We start from the raw sequence: 22723 nt of genomic DNA, 5'->3' as shown, positions 1-22723 counted from the left end.
ATATTTACATAAGTAGCATACTGTATTTGTACTCTACCTCAATTTTGAGTTACTTGCACTTAACTTAAGCACTTCCATTTCATGCTGCTTTATACTTCTACTTCACTACATCTCAAAAGGAAATATTGTACTTTTTACTCCACTAAATTTATTTGACAGTTAATTTTATATTCAAAACCTATGACCAGTTTATAAAATATAATGAACTGTTTTAGATTTAGCTACCCAAATGTATGTAAATTATTAATGCATCAGTAATAATCATTAAATAACATATCATATATTAACAGAACACTGACCGGGGCCATTGTGCTGCATAATGACTTCGGTTTCTTTAATTAACTTTAATTACATTTTGATGACAACACTTCTGTTCTGTTACTGAAGTACAATTTTGAATGCAGGGCTTTTACTTGTAATGGGGTATTTTACATTGTGGTATTGCGACTTTTATTTAAGTAATGGATCTGAATACTAACCACTGCATGCTCGTAAGTCCAGGTTGTCTGAACCAGCACACCTTCAACATGTCATCGGGGTAAACAATGGCTTTTTACCCTTCCATCTTGTTGGGTGTTTATGTGCTTTAGTTTGGTCTACCAACCCTAAGGAAAAATGCGCCCGAGATCTGCTCCTTTTCTCATATATTGTAGTCATTCAGTCTTCTGGACTGGTTTTGGGAGGAGGTTAGGGTCTTGTCATATTTGTGGTTAAATGGTAAAATATTCTGCATCAAAAAAAAATATAGAGAAAGGCATCATTCAGCATTTGAACACCTCTCTCTCTCTCTCTCTCTGGGCTTTGATTCATATATTTCTGCTGGTGCTCTTTGCTTGGAAAAGGTTGGTGGACACCGTTATCGAGAGACACAAGGAGAGAGAGAGAGAGAGAGAGAGAGAGAGAGAGAGAGAGAGAGAGAGAGAGACATTGTAAACTTGTCCTGCACGCATTGCCTCCACTGTCCCCCAAGCCACACCCATATTCCCTCATCCACATTTTGATTGGTCGGGCTGCCAGCAACAGTCTGCTCTCCATCCCCTCTTTCCCCCTCCTGCCCCTCTCTCGCTCTCCTTCCCCCTCCTTTCCCCCTGCTCTCTCTCTCTCTCTCTCTCTCTCTCTCCCTCGCTCTCCATGCAGCTCGCCAGTGAATGAGTCCAGTCAGACACAAGCTGTTAAACAGTACAGCCTCTCTCTCTCTCTCTCTCTCTCTCCGTCTTTCTCTCTCTTCATCTCTCGCCCTCTCGCTGTCCTTTCCCGTCTCAGGAGCAGACAGTCAGTGGAGCATCGGCACGGGAACGGAGCGACACGGGACTGACGGAGGACAGAAGACGGCAAACCTCGCCGACAGCAACATAACATTAAGAACATTTACAGCAGCACATTAACTGCAATACAGTTCAAATCAAAGCAGAAAGCAACAGATTGCCCCCCAGTTGCAATTGTTGCTGCAACTGATGCTCTCTCGGCTAATCTGAGCTTGGAAACGAAGCAGACTTGCAACAGCTCCTGCAGCTGACATCTCCTGGGTTTTGAAAGTCAGTTTATCTGTGTGAAAGAAATGCTTTTGCTCTGTTAAAGCGCGAGGAAATCACGAGGCCGAAAAGCAACAGAAACGAAAAGCTTTGATTCAAAGCAACACGTTTCAAGCTGGGCGTCAACATCACCTCTACCACCAGCGTCTCCTCCCATCTTCCTTCCTTCACGAGATCTGGAGAAGACCAGGCATCCGAGCTGTGAATGCACAAGCAGGAGGAGGATGTTAGATTGACATGCAGAGTGCAGAGTTCAGGGAGTTTTGCTGTGAAACAATAAGAGCGAGATTTTTTTATCAGGTGAAGAAGCAGCAAAGATTCACAACCAGACAGCGACAAGTCCGTCAGACTGTCACCTGGACTTCTGAGGACAAAAAGGGATGAACAGGACGATGCATCTGCCCGAGAACGGAAGCAAAACTAGAATCCAAAAACTAGAGTAGAAATGACAGGAAGAGAGAGATTCAACTCCGCTACATACAGCCACAGATAGATGTTCAGTTAATCAAAGCATAAAGATATCGTTTATTAGGACACTTAACCATCATCAAAAGTGAGCAACCGACAGAGAAATCTCTTACTTCACAAGGATGATTTTGCACCACCGGAGCATGCATTTCGTCTAACATACAGAGAAAGAGCAACATCGAAATCTTTCTTTGATGTCAACTTCTGCTGCCACTTGCTGCGAGCAAGTTTCCGCACCGATTTAATTCGGTGTGAGCATCTTGGGGTTCTTGCTTGACTCTTCTTTCCGAGGTGAGGTGGATCTGCCGTGGGGGGCAGCTGACAGCCATCCAAGACGCCGCGAGCCGTACTCCGCGTGAAGAATGCCCAGCCGCGCTTGGCCAAGCCGGCCGACCCGGGCCCGACGGCGGGCCTCTACATGGAAAGATCGCAGAGCCGCATCAGCCTGTCAGCGTCCTTCGAGGCCCTCGCCATCTACTTCCCCTGCATGAACTCCTTTGATGAGGATGATGGGGGTGAGTGGGAGTGACACAGACACATACAACCACAATAAGATTGATGGAGCCATCACATTAAACATAGGACACAAGGCACATGTTATTTGCCACCTGTCTGCTGGAAACCTGATGTTTCCATCCAACACGTCAGGCAGTGTGTTATGTAAATCTGGCATGGCTCAGAGGACAGTCTCATTCAGTAAATTACCTTTCAGCATATGCATGTCCTGCAAAAACTATTGTATTTATCTTGGCTGATTTGTCCAATATCCAAAAATTCACATTTTTATTCATGTTATCTGTTAAATTGTTAAACGTTAGATCCAATGTGATCCCGTGGTTCGACTTAGCTCAAGACACATTGTTATATTCTGTATATTGTGCACAATATGTGTAAAAAATTATACTCACATTTGCTGAAACAGTTATCAGCTGACTGCAAATTAATTGTCAACAGTTATGATAGCTATGATTAATAGCTTAAGTCATTTATCAAGCACAAATACCAAACATTCTCTTGGTCCAGCTTCGCAAATGTGATGGTTTGCTGCTTTTCTCTGTTTTATGTCATTTGAAATGAATATGTTTGGTCTTTGGGCTGTTGGTTGGACAAAACAAAGAATTTTAAGATGTCAGGTTGGGCTCTGGGAAATTGTGATGGCCATTTTTCACTGTTCTGAAATTTTATAGAGTAAATGATTCATCTATTATTTGAACAGATAATAGACATATTACATTATAGTGAAAATCTTTGCCTGTTGGCAGTACATATGGGCTGATGGTTGAATGGCAGATGTCCACTTAGCCGATAATGGTGGCACTTGAATGAAAATGAAAATGAAATACATCAGTGCGTGTGTGACTCCAATATATACTGTATGTGTTGCATGCCATCATACAAAACTACAAGTGATTTTATCCTCTGAAATGTCACTTGAAAGCTCATTGAATAACAGACGGTCTATCAAAATCATAGTTTTAAGTGTTCATTTCACATTAATTATTTATAGTCTATGAAGTCGAATGAAAGGTGTGCGATTTGAAACAACAACATGTCTTCTGAGACAAAGCGACCTGCGCAGACTCTAACGTCTTGTCCACAGTGTGATACCTTTTGGTGGGTTTTGTCCAACTTCGTTGCTTTTCAGGCTACTCAACTATTTCCTTCAAAAGCATGTGTCATGTGTATGATTTAGCTTTGTCTTGTTTAAAATATATCGCAGATTTGATTGTATTTCCTCATCTCAGTGGCTTTAATCAGATAAGTCAAGTCAGTTCAAATTATAGTAAAATTAGACTAAGATTGATGTGTATTTTTTATGTGCTGTGTATGTGTGTGCGCACCTGTGCGGTTATGTCAGGTTTGCTATGATGAGATTGTCGGTAGGATCAAGTATTTCCTCAAATCTGATGCATCAGATGATGTAATTCATTTTGGTATTATTGCTACATTACTCCTGATTTCCTGTCATACTAATCCTGTCTGGGAAAACTGTAGTACTGGATTGTCTTTCCCATACAAACTGAAGTGAAGGATATAAGAGGTCTGTATGTATATAATAGTATCTTTGAAAAAATAAGTGTTATGTATGTACAAGTGTTAATGTATATAATAAGTGTTAAGTAGGTCACAGGATTCCTGCTTTAAAAAAAAAGACATGCAAGCAGAAAACACATTTAACGCAATGCTATGAAGCTTATCAACTGACATTTTCAAAATTTAGAAACAACACAAATTGCTAGAAAACAATAAAACAATTGATAACATTTTAATTTAAGTCCCCCTATTTAGCATCTATAAGTAGTATACAAACATTTCATAAATGGTTTATTGAACACTATAATGTAGTTGTACGCAGCTATAAGATCGTTTTAAGTGCTTATTAATGTACAATATTTGTCTAAAAATATAACTTCTCTATCAAGCCACACAGTGTTAGACAACTGATGGCTGTAGCTAGCTAACATAACCCATTACAGTGACAAATGCAGCTAGTAGAGGTAATAACGCTAACCTGGACTCACCAATAAGTTTGTTCTCGCAAGTGGTTAAAAATGAGCTGATTCCTACAGTATGCCTTACCTTCAGGAGTCTAACTTTTCACCTTGCTGCAGTGATGTAGAAGTGTACTGCAGGGTGTGTCAGTACACTGTGACATCACTGTCGGGTGCGGTTACAGGTGTAGCAGTTCACTTCAGACCACACGATGGACAGCCACAGGGGAACGTAACCGACTGTGCACACTGACTTATATAAGACATCATGTAAATGAAACTATGAGACAACTGTCGGTCAGAGGCTAGTGCAACACAGGCGTGCGAGGAGGGGGAGCGCAAAAGAACAACTAACATGGCCACCTAGGCTGGATTACAAACTGTGGAATGCAGGCAACTTCCGCAGGGGCCCCAAAAGCATGTTCACTATCGTCTATTGATTCTGGTCATTTGATTAATTAATAGAGTTTGGATTATTAGCTAAGTTTGCGGACAAAATCTAGCTTTAAGAGTGATATCATTTCAATTGATATTGAAAATTGTGTTTAATCAAATTACCACAAACTATCACAAACTAAGTATTATTGCAGCATAGAAGTACTGACACTGGACTTTGGAGGCGACAGGGGACATACACATTGCACAGAGAGCGGTAGGTGGGAGGTTGGACCAACAGAACATTTTAGTGCCACCGAACAGGTAAACTCGGGCATGGCTACCAGAGGTAGTTAGGAAATCTTCATCCTTAATGATATTTTTTACCGTGATTTTAAGAGCTTAAGTGCTGCTGTTGCATCATCAACATTTTCAAAATAACGATATAAATAAACATGAGAGAACAAACGGCCGCATCACGGTCAGCAGTATCTCATGGGATTTTTTTTCACACAGTTGGAAAATGTTGGAACAGCTAGGACATGACCAAATAGTCTGCTTGGCTGAAACCACCTGTAATTATTTACATAGCAAATCACAGAGACTTGCAGCAGCTCCGTCTAACCAAACCATTCGCTCAAAGCTCTGAGAGGGCAGCTCATTTTTAGAAATATCTTGCACACCGCTTACACCTGCTGCTTCTCAGCAACACACACAATTGTTGGCAACTAATCACCTTTGTGCAGATTCTCAATGAGACACAAAGCTGGAAAAAGGAAGCATTTGAGAAGAAAACACTGGAAATGATTGTGATCTGTTTTTCAGACAACAGAATTGACAAAATGACGCATGTTAACAGATTATTTGTCCTGAACTCTCATAGGGGCGCAGGGCCTCTAATGATCACAGATAACACTGCTGTGCACAGGACCAAAATCACCTTTAATTACCTTGGTGAAAGTCGATATCTTACTTGTGCCAGCAAGCAAGCTAATCCCCAAAAACACTGTGGACTTCAGGGTTAAGGTGCTCCTAAACCACAGGTCAACAGGTCCATAATAGTAGTTTTATACGAGTTGTCCGTTCTGCGCTCCGGTGGCCTGGTAGTTAAGGCGACGACCGTGATCGACCTGGTTCGCATCTGGCCGGGGACCTTTGATGCATGTCATTCCCCATCTCTCTCTTCCCTCATTTCCTGTCCTTTCTACTGCTCGTATGTAATAGAGGCATAAAATGTCCCCAGAAGTGTAGTGATTATCTTAATACATGTGTTATTATTATTATTATTATTGTTATTATTATTATTATTCATGGATGTTGGCAGCTAGCGGAGCTCACTGGTCCTATAAGGCCTGATACCATGGATGTATAATAAGAACTGGATACGGCACTGCTGCTCAGCCTTGGAGCCAATTTTTCCCAGTGGCCACTCGCAGTATTGCAATGAAAAAGTCCCCTGCAGCCTGCCCTAATGCTCACGTTTTCAGGGTTGTTGTGCTGGTAGAGTCGAGTCATTGTCGAGGTCACCGTTAATTGCCGCCCTGACCTCCTGACATAATCTTGGATGTTGGTATTGTTATCAAACATATGTGTTTCTTTTCTAATGGGTCTTGCAGGTATTATATATTAGTATCGATATGAATACAATTTGAGATGTCCTGTGATGAAATGTCATCTAGGATGCATGTAACCTACCTCCAAATGTCCACTGGGAGTGCTTCAGAAGCAGAGCGTCTGTTATTTAGCAGCCACATTTTATAATATTGTTTGGCGTCATTTAGATGCTATGTGGATGCACTTACTATAACAGCAGTAAAATCATCTCTCTGGCTCCTCTCTCTTTTACCTTCTCTCTCTCTCTTGCTACTTACAAAAAAGGACAACTATGTGACACAACTCTTGTGTCACATATGTGTTAGTGACAAATGTGTATTATATTATATGTTACATGAATTGTACTTGAGGTGATCACTCCTCTGACTTTCTGTGTAGATCATCAGGTCAAAACTTTATTTTGTCCAATGACTAAACAAAGATGGTGAACATGGTAAACATTATACCTGCTAATTGTCATGTGAGCGTGTTAAAATGCTGATGTTAGCATTTTACTCAAAGCACCACTGTTCCAAAGCACAGCCTCAAAGAGCCGATAACATGGCTGTAGACTCTTAGGCTTATTAAAAGGGACATCATGCGTTCTTTACATAGTTTGATTATTTCCTGTGATTTCTCTTTCACTATTTTCATTTTAAGATTCACCTCACAATGACACCTTAAAATGGTAAGTAAAATGAGTACTGAGTAGAGGAATCTGAGAAAATAATCAGAATTACAAAGTGTTGGGTATCATATAGCATATCTATATATTTAACACATTTCCTGGAAAATTGGATCCCAATGAGGTTAGGGCATCTTAGGGAAAACCACACAGGACGCACACACATAAATATTTAATTCACACTGTCACCTGCTTCCAAGGTGTGTGTGTTTACTGACGCCAACCAACAACAGTCTGATGAAGGGCGGCATGCTGGGAACATCACCTGTATGAAGGTGTGAATCTTTTTTTTTTCCATATATTGGTGTGAGCATTACACAGGAATGCTCAGGCTCTCTCAAACACACACCTGTATGAGCACTCATGCATTCACAAATATAGGTCTTCCCATGCCTAGACACACACATTTACACACTTTTATGATTGTGGGTGCACATGTACCCACACAAATACACAAGTCTCTAGACACACACACACAGTTATGAAAGCAGTGTGTGAGGAAATCAGAGCGGAGCGGCAGGCCGTGGTTTGTGGTTCTCAGTCTAATTAAATGCTAATATGGCTGCTGATTGTGGCTGACTGCAGCTAAATAGAGGCCTGATTGCAGGTTAATTCTCTCTCTCGCCATTTTTGTCCCAATGTCTCTCTGTCAAGCTTTCTCTCTCTCTCAGCCCCCCTTTTCACTCTGTGGTTTACAAATCCTGTTTGCAGGTTAACTCTGCCTTTCCACCTTAAATTGTCTTTTAATCGCCTCCCCTCTTGTTTTCTCTCAGTTTTAATTTTTTTATTTTTCCACTCTCACTTGAGTTCAGTTTAATTCAAATATGTTTCACTGACAGGACAGGAAGGAAGTCTGTTCTCACAGCAGCAGAGCATCAAGTGAAGTAATAAAAGGTAGAGCACTTCTCTTGCCTGAAAAACCCGAACTGTTGTTTATGTATGTTTAGTGTTTGTACTTTGGAATTGAATTTAGCAGCTGATGTTAAAGAGCTGGACATCTAATATTCCCACTATGTAGTTATGAGTTATCTTAGTGTTAGAAAATCCAAAGGGGCTGTGATGGTGTGGGCATTTTGCTACAGGTACAGGTGAGATGATGAAATACGATCCAGGAAGTCCCGCTTGAGTAATAGATTCATGAGTTTGAAAGCTTATCAGACACCTAAACACTGCTCAGTGGTTTATAATAATAAGAGAGGAAAGTTATCATGGTGACAATTATTTTATCCTCTGTCTGGACAATCACAAGGTTAACAGTAGAGGTGTGTGCTTGGTATTGGCCAAAACAGTGCGTTGTGTTGTGATAAAAGTTGAGCCAGTTGTTTTGCAGAATGACCCTGTGTTATTTAGCTGGAGGCCTCAGTGTGCAATGAATGAGGAAGCTGTGAATTTTGACGCAGTGCTGTTGTTGGTCTGAATGTGGCCCAGTGGCACAAATCTACAAGAGCATAGCAGGTGTTGGGGGACATTTTTTTTAATGAATCATACATTACAATCATCCATTTACTAAATCTTCTACAAAATCCGATCAGCTGAGTGCCATCAAATCTGTCTTTAATTTTCAGTCTTGCTAAGTGACAGATAGATCGACATAACCCTTCAATTTCAACTTCATTATGTTGACAGATAAGTTTTAATCAGTAATATAGCGAGTAATTGTGGTCTATACAGTCAATTGCTACTTTTTTTAGGTACACAATAAAATCATACCCCAATGCAAGTTATAACGTTGCTGCGAAACAAATGGGGTGGACAAAATATGGACAGGCATTCAGCGTCTGACATTAAGATATACTAGAAAATAAGAACTAAAGAACTAGAAACAAAATTATGAACAAAATCTTTTCAGAAAGCAGACATGATAAAAACAAAATGTTTCAAAGACACCCAAAAATGAAATCACATCATGAAAAACAAGTTCAACATGCAAATATCAATAAAGCAGAAGGTAGATTACAAAAACAAAAGTTTGGCCTTTGCTTTAAAGTCAGAAAGATTTGTCTTCTTAATTATTAGACTGCATTACTTTCAGCCAGGTGGAACTAATAAACTAGCTCAAATTCAGTAATCATTTTGATGGTGTTGCCTGAGTGAATAGCAATTAATTTACATTGTAAACATTTATGTCCACCTAAAAAAGGTAAGTAACCTTTAAATCAAAAGGTAGGTGAGGTGAGTTTAGGTGATTTTACTCTTTACTGTCTCCTTGGTAGAATAAATCCCAAATTCTCCTCACATCTCTCTCTCTCTCTCTCTCTTTGACCAGAATTACAGTTTGCTGTTTTTCCTCTTTGTCTCCCCAGATGATCAGCAGACAGAACAATTACTTGCACACACACACACGCACACACACACACTCACACACACACACACACACACACATACACACACACACACACACACACACACACTCACACACACACACACACACACACACACACACGTTATCTACATGTGTTATCTATCAGCTCAGGTGTCAGATTTCACCGCTCTTGGTGACAGACTGACAGCTGAGCGGATTCTCCTGCATTCCAGAGTAAATGTAAAACATGAAAAATTAAATGTTTACTCAGCCAGTCATCGATCCGTCCATCTCATCACCTGTCTGACATAAACCAACGTCCATTCGCCTTACAGTTTTTTTTACCAATGCTTAGACACAATTTCTGAAACTATGGCTCATTTTGTCAAAACTTAGCACACAAAACCCAAAGGCACACACACAACATGCAAAACATCACACACTTATGGAAAAAACAAACACTTCATCCAAAACTATTTTAACTCATGTAAAAACTGAATTTTTGCATCAAAACTCTACACACAAATATCAAATGAATTGCTCTTTCTACACACCAACTACACACTGATGTGATAAATGGAAAATAGTACTATCATGTGTCTTTTGTATTTTCAAATACAAGGGGAATGGTTTTTTTACATACTGTATTTTTTTTGCATAAACAGTAACACATGTTGTATACAGTAGAAGACAACAAAAATAGGCGTGTTACTGTGAACTGCTGTAAATATAAATGGTACTATACAGTATTACAGTAGCACAGTACAGTTCTGTCCTCGTCCTCGTCCTCGTCCTCGTCCTTGTCCTCTTCCTCTTCCTCTTCCTCCTCCTCTTCCTCTCTCTCCAACATTGGCCTTCATTGTTGTCCAAACCAAGACTTCTAACCTGTGGCCTATTTATAGTGCTCAAGCTGAGCGCTGAAGTGAACAAATTAGTGTTTTCACCTGTGAGGACTGGGTTTGGCAGTGTCTTCTAAAAGAAACACAGGGATTTAAGTTTTGAATGGTGTGTCTGATGTAGAAAACTGTGTTTAGTGTTTTGCAAAAAGTTTTAGAATTGCTTAAGGTTTAGCATACCAGGTCAATAGATAGGCTACATGAGTTAGTGGTTTCAGTAATTGTGCCACAAATACCAATATTTGTGTCTTAGCAATCGCAAAAAACTGTAAAGGAGAAATTCCCTGAAAAGTCACCATGTTTACAGTAATGTAGTGAATTCAAGAAGTTACTCACTGTCCCTCAAATGTTCTCGTCTTCTACTGCAGGTAGTAATTTCCTACATTTCCCAGAAGGCTTCTTGAAACCCCCAGACAGTTGGCATTTACTTATTGCTTTCAGCTGTGGTTTTTACATGATAGTGGAGAAAGGGATTTGAATAAAATAGTCAGAGGTTTTCCAGTTCAGCAATATGATTCGTGGGTGTAGAAATTGAACTTTGTGTCTCTTCTATGATGGATTTCGTCCTGTATGATTTATAAATGTTGGTGCAAAATAACAACTCTAAAGAGAAGTGTTTACCATCTCTGATTTATGATGCCGGTGGTGGAATAAGTACAGTAAAAACACTAATACTAGAATTGAATTTTACTCCAAAAACAAGTTCAAAATGTTACTTATGCTCATTTCATACAGCAGAAGCAATAAGACACAGTGTTTATATGAGACAGATGACTCACATCACTGGTAAACTATAGTATCCTATTCACCAAAGCTGGGCAGTGCCCAACTCACAGAGCTGGCTGCTGGCATAGGCAGTATAGACAAATGCTAAGGGTGCCATGCTACTGTAGGATTGTATGTACAGTGCGTTATACAATTCATGTATAATATTCAAGTATTTTCATTCAAAATTGTACCTAGTAAATGTTTTTATATAGTTACTTGTAATATATTAACTGTAGTTCTTGTACTTTACACTTTTGTACACTACAACCATGTTATTGATAACGACTAAACTACTACAAACTACTGTGCGCTGACGAAAATGGCCAGAGAAAGCAAAGGTACATTGCCAAAAGCCATTTTTTTTTAAAAGAATAATGTGTAAGTGTTTTAGGGAGGATTTTATTCCTTCTCAGGCTTGTTCTTGTTCATTCTGAACTTCCCATCATTAATCAGATGGAGAAAAAAAATCTCTAATATAGAAACTGAACAGGCACTGCTGCTGCTGCTCAGGGAGACTAATTGAGTCTATATTTCTTTGTGTGAGAGTGTGTGCTGCTGTAATTCTCTGCTGGTAGGGACCAAATGTTCTCACAAGAAGAGAAAAAATGAAGAAAATCTTCCAAAGTGAAGGTTTTTTTGGCTCCTCATTTCCTTAAGTGGCTAATTTAGGACAAAATCTTGGCTTTATGGTGAAGATTAGAACTAGGATTACATTTAGATTGAAGGTAAGGTTATACTTCATAGGTTTATGTTATGCTTGTTTCTGAGTGTACTTCTGTGTGCATGATACAGCCATTAGAGAGACTGTCCTGAAAGGTTTAAACTCTGCAGAAGCCATGTTTCCCTCACAAGACTACTCTTTAGTTAAAGAACTTATGAATGAGAGTGTCAGCTAAATGTGTATGAAATATGAGCATGCATCAGGTATTATGGCGCCATAATAGCAGCTAAGGTAATGAGATGTCACTTACTGTGGGAGGATCTGGAACATTAGCCTTCAACAAATCAGAGGACTAATGGGAAAAGAGTGAAGGGAAGGAAGCGAGGATGAGAGGAAAGCAAACAGAGAGAGTGAGAGAGACAGGAAGATGGAGGGACATATGTAAGCAGAGTTGGGACTGATAGATAGATGTTGGAGCAGAGGTGGAGGAAGTAAAGAAAGCAAGGAGGATGACACAAAGGAGAGGGGGATGAGTGGAAAGAGGCAGGTCGGAATAGATATGGAGAGAAGAAAGCAGCATCAATCATACATCAAATAGGGGTCACATGCATGGAGGTGGAGATGGAAGGACAGAAAGGAAGGAGAGAAAAGTGATAGAGGTGAAAGAACAGCATGGGGAGAGAGGGAGGAGGTGAGAATTGAAAAATTAAAATGGCTCAGTAGGTCTCTTTTCCCCTCCTGGCTAGTTACCCTTGTCTTTTATCCTCTCTTCCTTCCTCTTGCATCTCACCTCTTTTTCCTTCCTCTCCTTCCATTCATTGTATCATCACTCCATCTCTCTGTCTACATCCCTGTTGTCAAGTCACATGGAGGCCAAGCACGAGAAAGACGAAAGGAAAGACGAAGGAAAGACACATAAAAAATAGGTTTCCAAGTCGTAAATCTTAGAACTTCATGAAGTTGTGTTTTAATGAAAGATTTTTAATGAAAGAAATGTAGTGAAAATATTTCTACCTGCAGGAGGAATGTAGCAGAAAGATGTATGGAGCCGATGTCAAAGATATGAGATATGGAGGAGAAAGAACGGAGCAGAAAGAGGGGAGAGGAGGAGAGAGGTCTCTGGTGTGCTTCTGAGCTTGAGAGATGACCCAGAAAAGTCAGGAGTACAAAATGGACTGCCTGGAAAGGAGGTCTATTCTACAGGGAGGACGGAGAGTCAGAGAGGGGAGGAGGAGGTAAAGGCTGCAGGTGTTCATTTGTTATACTGAGCAATATGGGAGCAGGGAAGGTGTTCTTCAGTGTGTTGTAGTCTGATGCAGGAATAATGACTGTGGTTGTTGTTTCAATGCAGTGTTTCTCACCAGGAAGTAAAAAAGCGGCACCAAGCAGCAGTACACATCAGCAGCACTACATGTTTGGGAGAGGTCTGAGAAATTAGAATTCCATTACCATGGTTGTATAATGTAATATGACATCAGACAGTATGCTCATCTTTACCAAATGAAGAACTAAAGTGCTGTGAGAGGACAAAGATTTAATGTTGGCAAGTTCAGGACCAAACCCTGCTCACTGGTGTGTAGGAGACAGTTTGAATTGGCCGTTCAGACTGAACTCAAAGCACACTTTTTGCTTTATTTGTGTATAATTGACTGCTGGATTGTTTTTGCAGTGTGTTAATTCGATCTTCGCATGTCGAAAATGTTGGACCCGATCCAAAACGGACCCATGGAAAACCTACCCAAACCATAAATAAATATAATAATAATATAAATTAATTTTCCAACAAAAGTGATCCAATACGTAAGGGACCCAAGGACAGTCAGAGCCGATCAGAACAGAGCTGAGAATAACTAGACCTGACCCAAGATATGGTGGACTTGAAAACAAACCCTAATAAAGAGCAGCAATACGTGTCGTTTTTCCTGCACTTTACTGGTCTCGCTCTGTCTCAAAAAACAGATTTTCACTCCTGTGATGAAGATGCTGCCCGAGAACACATGGAGATCCAAATACAGGTGCAGAGCAGACACTAGGGAGAGATGGAGGCAAGGAGTGAAGAGAGGGTTTGTGGAGGAGGATGCGAGGAGGTAAAGAGGCATGAAATGAAGAATGGTCAGAAGACATGAAAGAAGTGGAGGTCTGAATGATGCACTTCTAACAGGCCCGACTGTCCTGACAGGCTACATTGTGCCAGACTGAGAGCAGGAAGTCAACTTGTCATGTGGGCCTGAAGTGGAGACAAAGCCACACGAGACGAGCTCTACGATGCTTCTTCAAACATACCATTACATAATGAATGAGTGTGTGATTTCATTCTTAATGCCACAGCCGGTTAACAGCCGTGCTTTGTGTGGTGGTGACAGGAAATCACTGAGAGGCAATTTAAACGTGTTGATCCGCCGAGCTTTGACAGCCACCTCCCATTGTCTCTGATGACAGGTTAAATCCTCCCTTCCTGCTCCGCCAGCTTGTAAATTGTTCTGATACAAGTGTCTGTTAGTAATGAAATAGAAATATTAGTTAAAAGCAGGGAAAAAGACCCAAAAAAAGGCCTGTTTTGTTTTTCTCATATCTTCTTTCCACTTTGACCGTTACTCTCCTCTTCTCCCTCTGGCTCTTTTTGTATCTCCCTCTAATTCTTCCTCCACATCTGTTCTCTCCTTTCTAATCAGCTCTTTTTCCTCTTCTTTCCTTCTGCCCTGTCTTCCTTTCCTCTCGAACAGATCTTCACACCTGTTTATTTTTCTCTCTTCCCTATTCCATTTTACTGCTCCTCTTTCTTTCTCTTTCTTTTTTCTCAACTCCTCTTCTATGTCTCCTCTCCTCTTGTCATTCATCTTTTCCTCAGCCTCTCCTACTGTGCCTCTCCTCTTGAGTCTTCCACCCCTCATCGCCTCTAATTTTCTGCCTTCTCCTTCACCGTCTGTTCTCTCTTCTCTTCAGCTCTCTTCTTCTTCTGCCATGACCTGCCTCTTTGGGAAATAAGTTTATTTGCTTTCTGGTGAAGAGTCAGAAGAAGATGGATACCACTCTCTATCTGTCCATTAAATGTAAGGCTACAGCCAGAAGATGGTTGATAGTGAGCTTTAGAGGTGCTGGTAGCGGATTTTGTTACCTTTGGACAGAACCAGGCTAGCTGTTTCCCCCAGTTTCCAGTCTTTGTGCTAAGCTAAGCTATCTTGCTGTTGGCTGTAGCTGTCTATATAATGGAGACATTTGAGAATGGTATTGATCTTCTTATCTAACTCTCCGCCAGAAAATGAGTAAGTGTATTTCCCAAAAATTTGAACCTTTGCTTTAACTAAGTGTTGAGTGAAGTGAGTCCTGTGCTCTGTACGCCCAATCACCAGCCTTAAACGCCTTCCTATGACATTTGTGTAGTATAAAGATGTGTCATACTTCCTTCCAGTATATAAATGTAAGAGATAGGGTTGAAATCCAGACACTGTGAACACACTTATTGGTGTAAAATTTGAGTTTCCCACATATGCATATGGTTTTTGATGCACTAATTTGTGCTCAAAGCCGTGACAGCATCAAAAACCATGCATAATAGCGCATAAGCTCACCTTTCCCCCACCTCCTGTTTCACTGGTGCAGTGCTGCTAAATCAAAGAGAGTGAATACACATCTCTCAACTTTAATGTTTGTTTAGGATTCCTATTTCATGACAGAGCTAAGATAAACATCATTTAAAGTGAATCTTTAATGTGTCACCTCTCTCAGCGTAATACCACTCGTGTTCCTCTCTTTGGTGTCATGTTGCTAATTAGATTAAGTCATAAATATAGAAAAGCTTGAATCAAATTAAGTTTGTGTAATTATCTGATGTGAAAATCAGGTCTTACTGTATTAATTTATCTAATTGAATCTAATACTGTTACAGTTTGCTCACATCACACTTCTGATACTTTTTGATGGACCTCAAGTTAGAGAATCATCAGATGTTTATTCTCTTTGCTACAGTGTTGCAAAATAATTTAATGTGAAGGTGCACATCAGCTCTAATTTAATTTTCTGTGTAATTTCTTGATGTGATTATCATGTAGAAAAGTGCTTTAGCACTTGCATTGGAGTTACAAGATCTCTAATGACACCTGCATGCTGCAGATAACATTTCCCTTAGCTTCAGTATGTTAATTAAATGAATGTGAGGACATACAGAATTGCTGTAAAGGTATTTTTATGGTGAGGCATAAAGCTGTACTGACTGAACCGAGGCGTGAGCAGTAAAAGAGGCACTTTTCTCCACATGCAGCACTTTATAGCTGACGGCTGCCTCGTCCAGTCATTATCAAGATGCTGTTTGTTGCTCACTGTGCTTATGAGTATTTGGGGGGCGTTCGAGAGCACAAGATTTGCCATTGTTACTTTGTTTACTTGTTTAAAGATACACTTACTGATTTTGTTTTTGTTCTCGATAGTGTCATCACAATTTCTCTCAGCTAAATTGACATTTTTTAAATTAATATTACAAACAGTTCACAGTTTAGTTTCGGTGATTCGGCAGTGCATGGTCTCTGTGTGTATAACTGAAGAGATTGGTTTCCAAAGTAAGTCTTATGAATTTTAGAAAGAAGTTGTTTGTATTTACCATCCACCAAGAATCACCAAGTTTTACAATCAAGACATAATGGGTCTTATTTTCATGTCATGTCAATCATTTTGTCAGAATAGGTGTTGACGTCTCTTTTTAATCCAATCCATGTATATATCTTTCACGCTGCAACCATTTTTTGGACTCTGAAATAGGAGTCAGAAAGGACTCAAATAGACAAAATGACTTGATAAAATTAGATTTTTGGTGGTGTGGGGGAAAAAAGTGCTACAAACTTTACATCAATGTGTTCCACAAAAACACGAGACTGCCCTCCCACAAAAAAAAAAATGACGGCAAATCATTAAAAACAACATTTGTTTTCATTGAAGTGACAAAGGCCTCTAGTGGCTGTGTTAGGACTTGCCGTCGGGTGCAAAGGAGGAAGCCAGGTGATGTTATTATAGAGCCCCAAAGTCAGCGTAGGGAGGATGTTGGGGTGGATGGATGGGTCAGCAAAACGTGGGACTTTAACACGGGAGACCAATGTTCATTTCCTGTTTCCTACCAACAGTGAACATTAGTTTCTTTTAACCATGACCATTGTCGTTCCTTAACCTTAACCAACTGGTTATTATTGCAACCATGACAATGAAGCACCTCTTACCTTAATAAAGTTGTCATTTTAACTCAAAACATGATCCTTCCTTAAACCTAACCAAGTTGTTTTTGTGCTTAAACCTTACCTAAACTGTAGCGTTGTCATATCATAAAACAGATGTAGTTTTCTGACAGTGATTTGTAATGGTTTTAGAAAGCATGATTTTCATTTATTGTTTGCACCTTGTCACAGTTCCACATGTGAACCTCACACCTTTCAACAAAGTGTTTGCTCTAACTTTAGTAAAAGCCATGATTCATCAGAGTGTCCCCTATCTCCAGACTCTTCCAGTGGAGCACATGGTAAATTATCAAGAATCACAGCCAAAGCAACACAACGTGTTGTCATCTGATACAATAAAAATTTCAAACCGTAACAGCTGTTAGGCCGTCAGAGTGTATAAAGCACTCAGAGGGAGGGTGGATAAGGTGGTTCAACTAAATAAACTTTGAAAATAACTTCAGAGATGGTTATTGCTTGTGAAAAAGAAAATTTCCTTTTACTGTCAAGTTTTTTTTTGTGCAAAATACTGAACATTGTTTGAGTAACATATTCTGGAGAAGGTGTCCTTAGAAATAGCCATTAGTGTCAATATGAAACCATTACAGTTTTCTACTTGGCTTCAGGAGTTCTTTTGGAGCCCTTTCCTAATCTAAACAAGTCTTTGTTATAGTTGAGGAGAGTAGTTTTTATTTCCAAAAGTCCTTGCTCAGACATTTTCCTAATTTTTCCTTGTTGGAGCCTCTTCTTCCATCTTGGACCAGTTATTCCTCCCCGCTCCCCTGTAGTCTCAATACAGACCTTGGCGGGAACAAATCACCACAGTGCCAGCTATAATAGAGGATAGAGGACTCTGTGTGTGAGTAAGTGATTGAGTGCTAACACAGTTGCTTTTTGTGTATATGTGTGTGTGTGTGTTCTTGGTCAAAGATCCAGCCAAAATCATGTTAAATGTATTTAATTGGAAGCACCAACCGAACTGCTCCCCCTTAAAGTAATTTGTTCTTCCTGCAGCAACACAGTAAAACTGTCCAGCCATTGCTCCCAAGCAGAGGAGGAAGAATGATGACACAAAAGCTAAAAGATTGAGTTTTGTATTCAATTAATGGACATCCTCAAGATCTTTTCAGTATGCCACTTAGGTTAGGTCTCTGAAACTTTAGGGAGTTAGTACAATATAAAGATGCATTTGTTGATAATATTTCCAGAATGTATCAAGCATTAGTCTGATAGGACAACTCTTCAATATATCTGGACTTTTGTGTGTATTCACTACAGGTCTGGTACATGTTTAGCCTATCTTAGCATGAAGATTGAAAGCAGGAGGAAACTGTTAGCATAGCTCTATCAAAGCTGCCTTCCAGCAACTGAAAAGCTGCTTTTACATGTGTGTTTACATGGTCCCCTAAATAAAATAGTTTTGCATGGCTGTAGACTTGTTTATAGATAGAAATAGAAAATGAGACCAACTTGACCAACAACTTTTGGGTGCAGTAATCTCATGTATCATCCCAATGTCCTGCCCTCACGGTGAAGTTGCTGACTTCACTGAAAAGCCAGATCAGTGTTGGATGGATTGGTAACTGGCATGCTAGCTGAATGTATTTAAATAGAACAGGTTAGAAATTGTTTGGATGTGTATTTTTTACCTTTGCAGTTCTGCCAATCATATCCCACTGATTCAAGTCTTTATGCTAAGCTAGGCAAAACATGGCCTCGGCGTTGTAAACAGATGCACAAGGTACCCTTTAGTATTTGTATGGAACGCCTTAAGGAAGTCCAGTGACGTAGTATAATGAGCGACATAAAGGGCGAAAGTCTGCCTGTGGAGGTGGTTGTGGGGTAGATGGATGCCACAAACAAACACAAGACTTTCACCCAGGAGACCGGGGTTTGTTTCCCGTGTGAAACCAAAAGTTAATGTTGAGTTATTAAAAGTTTTAAGTTACATTATGCTACAAGTCGCTTAGTGACTTCCTACCACCTATCCAAGTAGTTTTGTTGCCTAAACCTAAACATCATGTGACTTCACGTGACTTCCGACTACATAACCAAATAGTTTCTGAAGGTGGCTCCTACAGATGCTAAAGGGTACCATGTGTGTCTGTATACAGCGCCTACTGTATGTCTCTGCAATTGAAGAAATGCATAAAATATCATCATTAACTAAATGAAAAGATGAGCAAATGTATAAACTTTGGACCCAGTAAAAAAGCTGTATTTTGATTTAAGAGGAGAAGAAATTTTATGAAGGTCTTGTCTATCTCAAAATGAAGAAAAATATCAGCGTTGTAATTCTCTAGAAAATAGTTTATCAGTTTGTTATATTGCTTCAGTGACACAGTACTATGTACTGTTTGTACTGTTTGGAGGAGCAGAAATATGTGATCTTTCTTTTTTCCTCCCGCACTTCTGAGATGCTGTCAGCCTCTCATTTTATTCTCTTTCTATCTTTATCTCTTCTTCCTGTCTTTTGTTCCTGTCGCTCACACACTGTCTAATTCTTTTCAATTCTGTCTCCTTCTCTTTTGTGTCTTGACAGAATTTTTTTCCAGAGTCCCTCCCTCTTTTTCGCTCTCTCTTCTCTCTGTCTATCTCTGGTTGTGTCTCTATCAGCGTATAACAACCCTTTCACCCAATGTATCAAAATTTGTTATGCAAACACCATAAAATACATTATCAGACCACAATCTCCCAGTGTATTTAAATCAAAGCAATAAGCCATCAATTTGTATGAAAATGATATGCACTGCAGATATATAAGCCTGTGTAAGTAAATAATGTATAAACATCCTGACGTCAGCGTCCTCAGATCCTCCATGCTGCCACCACACTGAACAAATCTCCAAGGAGGTTTCAGGGAGATGGTAAAAAAAAGTAGATGGCTGACTGAGGCTCAGCCAATGCCCTCACAGTGATGCAAAATCATGATTGGCTCATAAACTATGGTTACATTTAGATTTTTACCCTTTAAATGTTTTGCTGACCTAATACAGAATGGCTTAAGTAGATTAAAAGTGCATTAAGTAATTTATTACCTTTATCACCTCTATAGGTGATCAGCAGGAATTGTAACAACATAGGTAAAACTTATAGAGTCTTGTTTCTGGCACCACACTCTTTTCTTTCTATTGATTTTTCTTGAAATGATAGTTTGCATCGTCGGTCTGTTGGTCAGTTAACCACTTTGGTCCTGACTGAAATATGTCTATGGACTATTGGAGAGATTGCCATGACATTTGTACAAGATATTCTTGGTGCCCAGAAGATTAATCCTTCTTGGCGATCCTCTGACTCTTCGTATAGTGCCACCAGCAGGTCAAAGTTTTCACTTATCCAGTGCAATAGCTCAACATCTACTGAATGGATTGGCACAAAATTGGGTACAGATATCAATGATTCCCAGATGATGTTTCCTAACAACTTTGGTAATCCCCTGATTTCTTCTCTAGTGCAAACCCTGAGGTTGACATTTGTGGTTTTGAGTGAAATCTCTACAACTATTGGATGAATTGTCATGAATTTTGGCACAAACATTCATGTCACTCTCAAGATTCACTGAAAAATAACTTTGGATGATCCCTTAACTTCTTCATCATCATCTAGTGCCTCCATCAGGTCAAAATTCCATTTTGTCTAATACTTTGATTTATGACCAGACTAATGACATTCCCATTAGCCTCAGCATTGTTTAGTGCTACTTAGCTATAACACACTATACTTAGATGTTAAACATGGTAAACATTAAAGCTGCTAAACATCAGCATGTTAGCATTGTCATTGTGCTGTTTGCGCAGAATTTTCTAATCAAGTTATGTTGATCCTATTAGATGTAATCCAGCACTTCCAGCTCGACATTTTCATTTTTCTGCCTTATTTTCATGGTTTATTGGAGCAAATGCACATTTTAAGTAATATAAGAGCCATAACCTTCACATAACAGATGAAAAAACATTTTTATGCCCATAAAATGATCAGTCTTAAGTGCCGTGCGTGTGTGCGCGTGTGTGTTTAAACTACAGCAGGTCAAACTCAGTGCAGCAGGTTTAAAGTTCATTAATGAAGATTTTTATGACAAAAGTGTATAATCAATACAAAGGTTTAACCAAAGTATTGGCAGCTGCAGGCCTGATCAATAACTCTCACACAGGTCACCGTGAAACTCCATTTACCCCGAGTGGAGACGATGGAAAACGTCCAATCCAATTTGCCAGGGAAATTTTCATTGGCAGGGTGGAGGAAAAAGTGGTCATGTGATGGCAATCCATACATGCACAAAATACACACCAAAACACCCACAAACTGCATTGAAACACTTCCCCTTAACCAGATAAACCTTGATTGTTTTAGTTTTTTTTTTTTTTGGTTAAACCTAAAATATCTAGTGCAAAAGACAATATAAAAAGTCAGGTGAGTTGGGAGTGACACTGAGATTGAACAGTGGCTGAGGTGTGCCACTCTTGTTCTAGTGACGTATGTCGATTCTGAGTGGTATGTGACTGTTATTGGTATGCAGCCCATGTTCCGCTGACATATACCACTTCTCAACAGCATATACTGATTCTTACTGCATTAACGTATGCCACTGCTGATTATGATATGCCGCTCCAATTTCACTGGCAGATACCACAGTCCACTGGCATACAGGTGGTGTGCCGCTCTTATTTCAGAGTCATATGTCGATTCTTAGTGTTATGCTTCTTTGATTGGTGGTATGTTGCTGCTGCTCGACCGGCATATGGCAAATGAAAACAGTGTTACTCCTCTTCCACCACCACATATCACTCCCCACCGGCTTATGACACTTCTTTACTGGTAAATGCTGCTGCTGGCTGTTGGTAGGTTTCTGCTGTGTGCCACATGAAAATGGTATATCACTGTTGTAGTTACTGTGGGTAGGTAATGCCATAAGAGTATACTGGAAGATACAAGAACCACTTATTGTCGGCCAATACTAATAAAATTCTCTGAACCATCAGTCAGACACAAAGGCAGTTATGGATACTCTTGGTAGTAGAACCTCAATTACTTTTCTGCATTGGGCTACCTGTTCTAGACCAATGGTGGCTGTTTGAATAACAAACAGAGCAAAGGTTGTAAGACGTGACTGAATCAAAATAATCACGTTCAATGTAACTTCTTTCTGAGACAGTCTTGATATGTCCTTGAGAATGGCATTTAAACCCTGGCAACTGTATACATCTACAACTAGAATTGGTTCAGTAGCTCCCAGGTGTTCAAAAATAGCATGGTGTAGTCAGCAAAACCCTTCATTTGGAGATAGGTTAAAAAATGCTTATCTACCAATAAAGTAATTAGCTCTGACTGTCTTCCAGCCCGCAACATTCTGCTTTGCCTGTCGTTTATGGTGCCAAGAGGTTTCAAAAGCAGCTTCTTATTCATCTCCAGCCTTAGTCATCACTCGTCATTGGCTGTAGCACCTCCATGGGAAAGTCATTTTTCAAATAAATGCAACTCTTTCAGTGCCTCCCAGGATCCTCTTTCTCCTCTATCTTGCTCCGAAAAGCACCTTATGCCAGATTTTCTCTCTTTCTGTAATGAATGGGCTGATGGTGACAGAGCAATTTCACTCACTGGATATTTCAGTACATCTATTTTATTTTATTTAAGCATTTATCCGTCCATGGAGGTTCGGATGTGCAGCATTACCTGGCCCTTTCCCAGCACAGTATTGCTTCATTTTGACTCAAGAATAGGATGGATAAAAAGTTTTAGCCAATGATGATACAAGG

General features: G+C 39.8%; 1 protein-coding gene across 1 annotated transcript in view; it reads left to right on the top strand.

The window, feature by feature from the left end:
* The first annotated feature begins 1147 nt into the window (after nt 1–1147).
* Nucleotides 1148–22723, top strand: part of rims4 (regulating synaptic membrane exocytosis 4) — a 61482-nt gene continuing 39906 nt past the window's right edge. The window contains exon 1 of the mRNA XM_044221590.1: nt 1148–2515. Coding sequence (XP_044077525.1) covers nt 2419–2515 — 97 coding nt within the window. The 5' untranslated portion in view covers nt 1148–2418. The remainder of the gene's footprint in view (nt 2516–22723) is intronic.

The sequence above is a fragment of the Siniperca chuatsi genome, linkage group LG2 (assembly GCF_020085105.1).
Source record: "Siniperca chuatsi isolate FFG_IHB_CAS linkage group LG2, ASM2008510v1, whole genome shotgun sequence".
In the NCBI taxonomy this organism is placed as follows: Eukaryota; Metazoa; Chordata; class Actinopteri; order Centrarchiformes; family Sinipercidae; genus Siniperca; species Siniperca chuatsi.
Note: the sequence above shows the minus strand (reverse complement) of the source record. Positions and strands in the feature narration are given on the sequence as shown.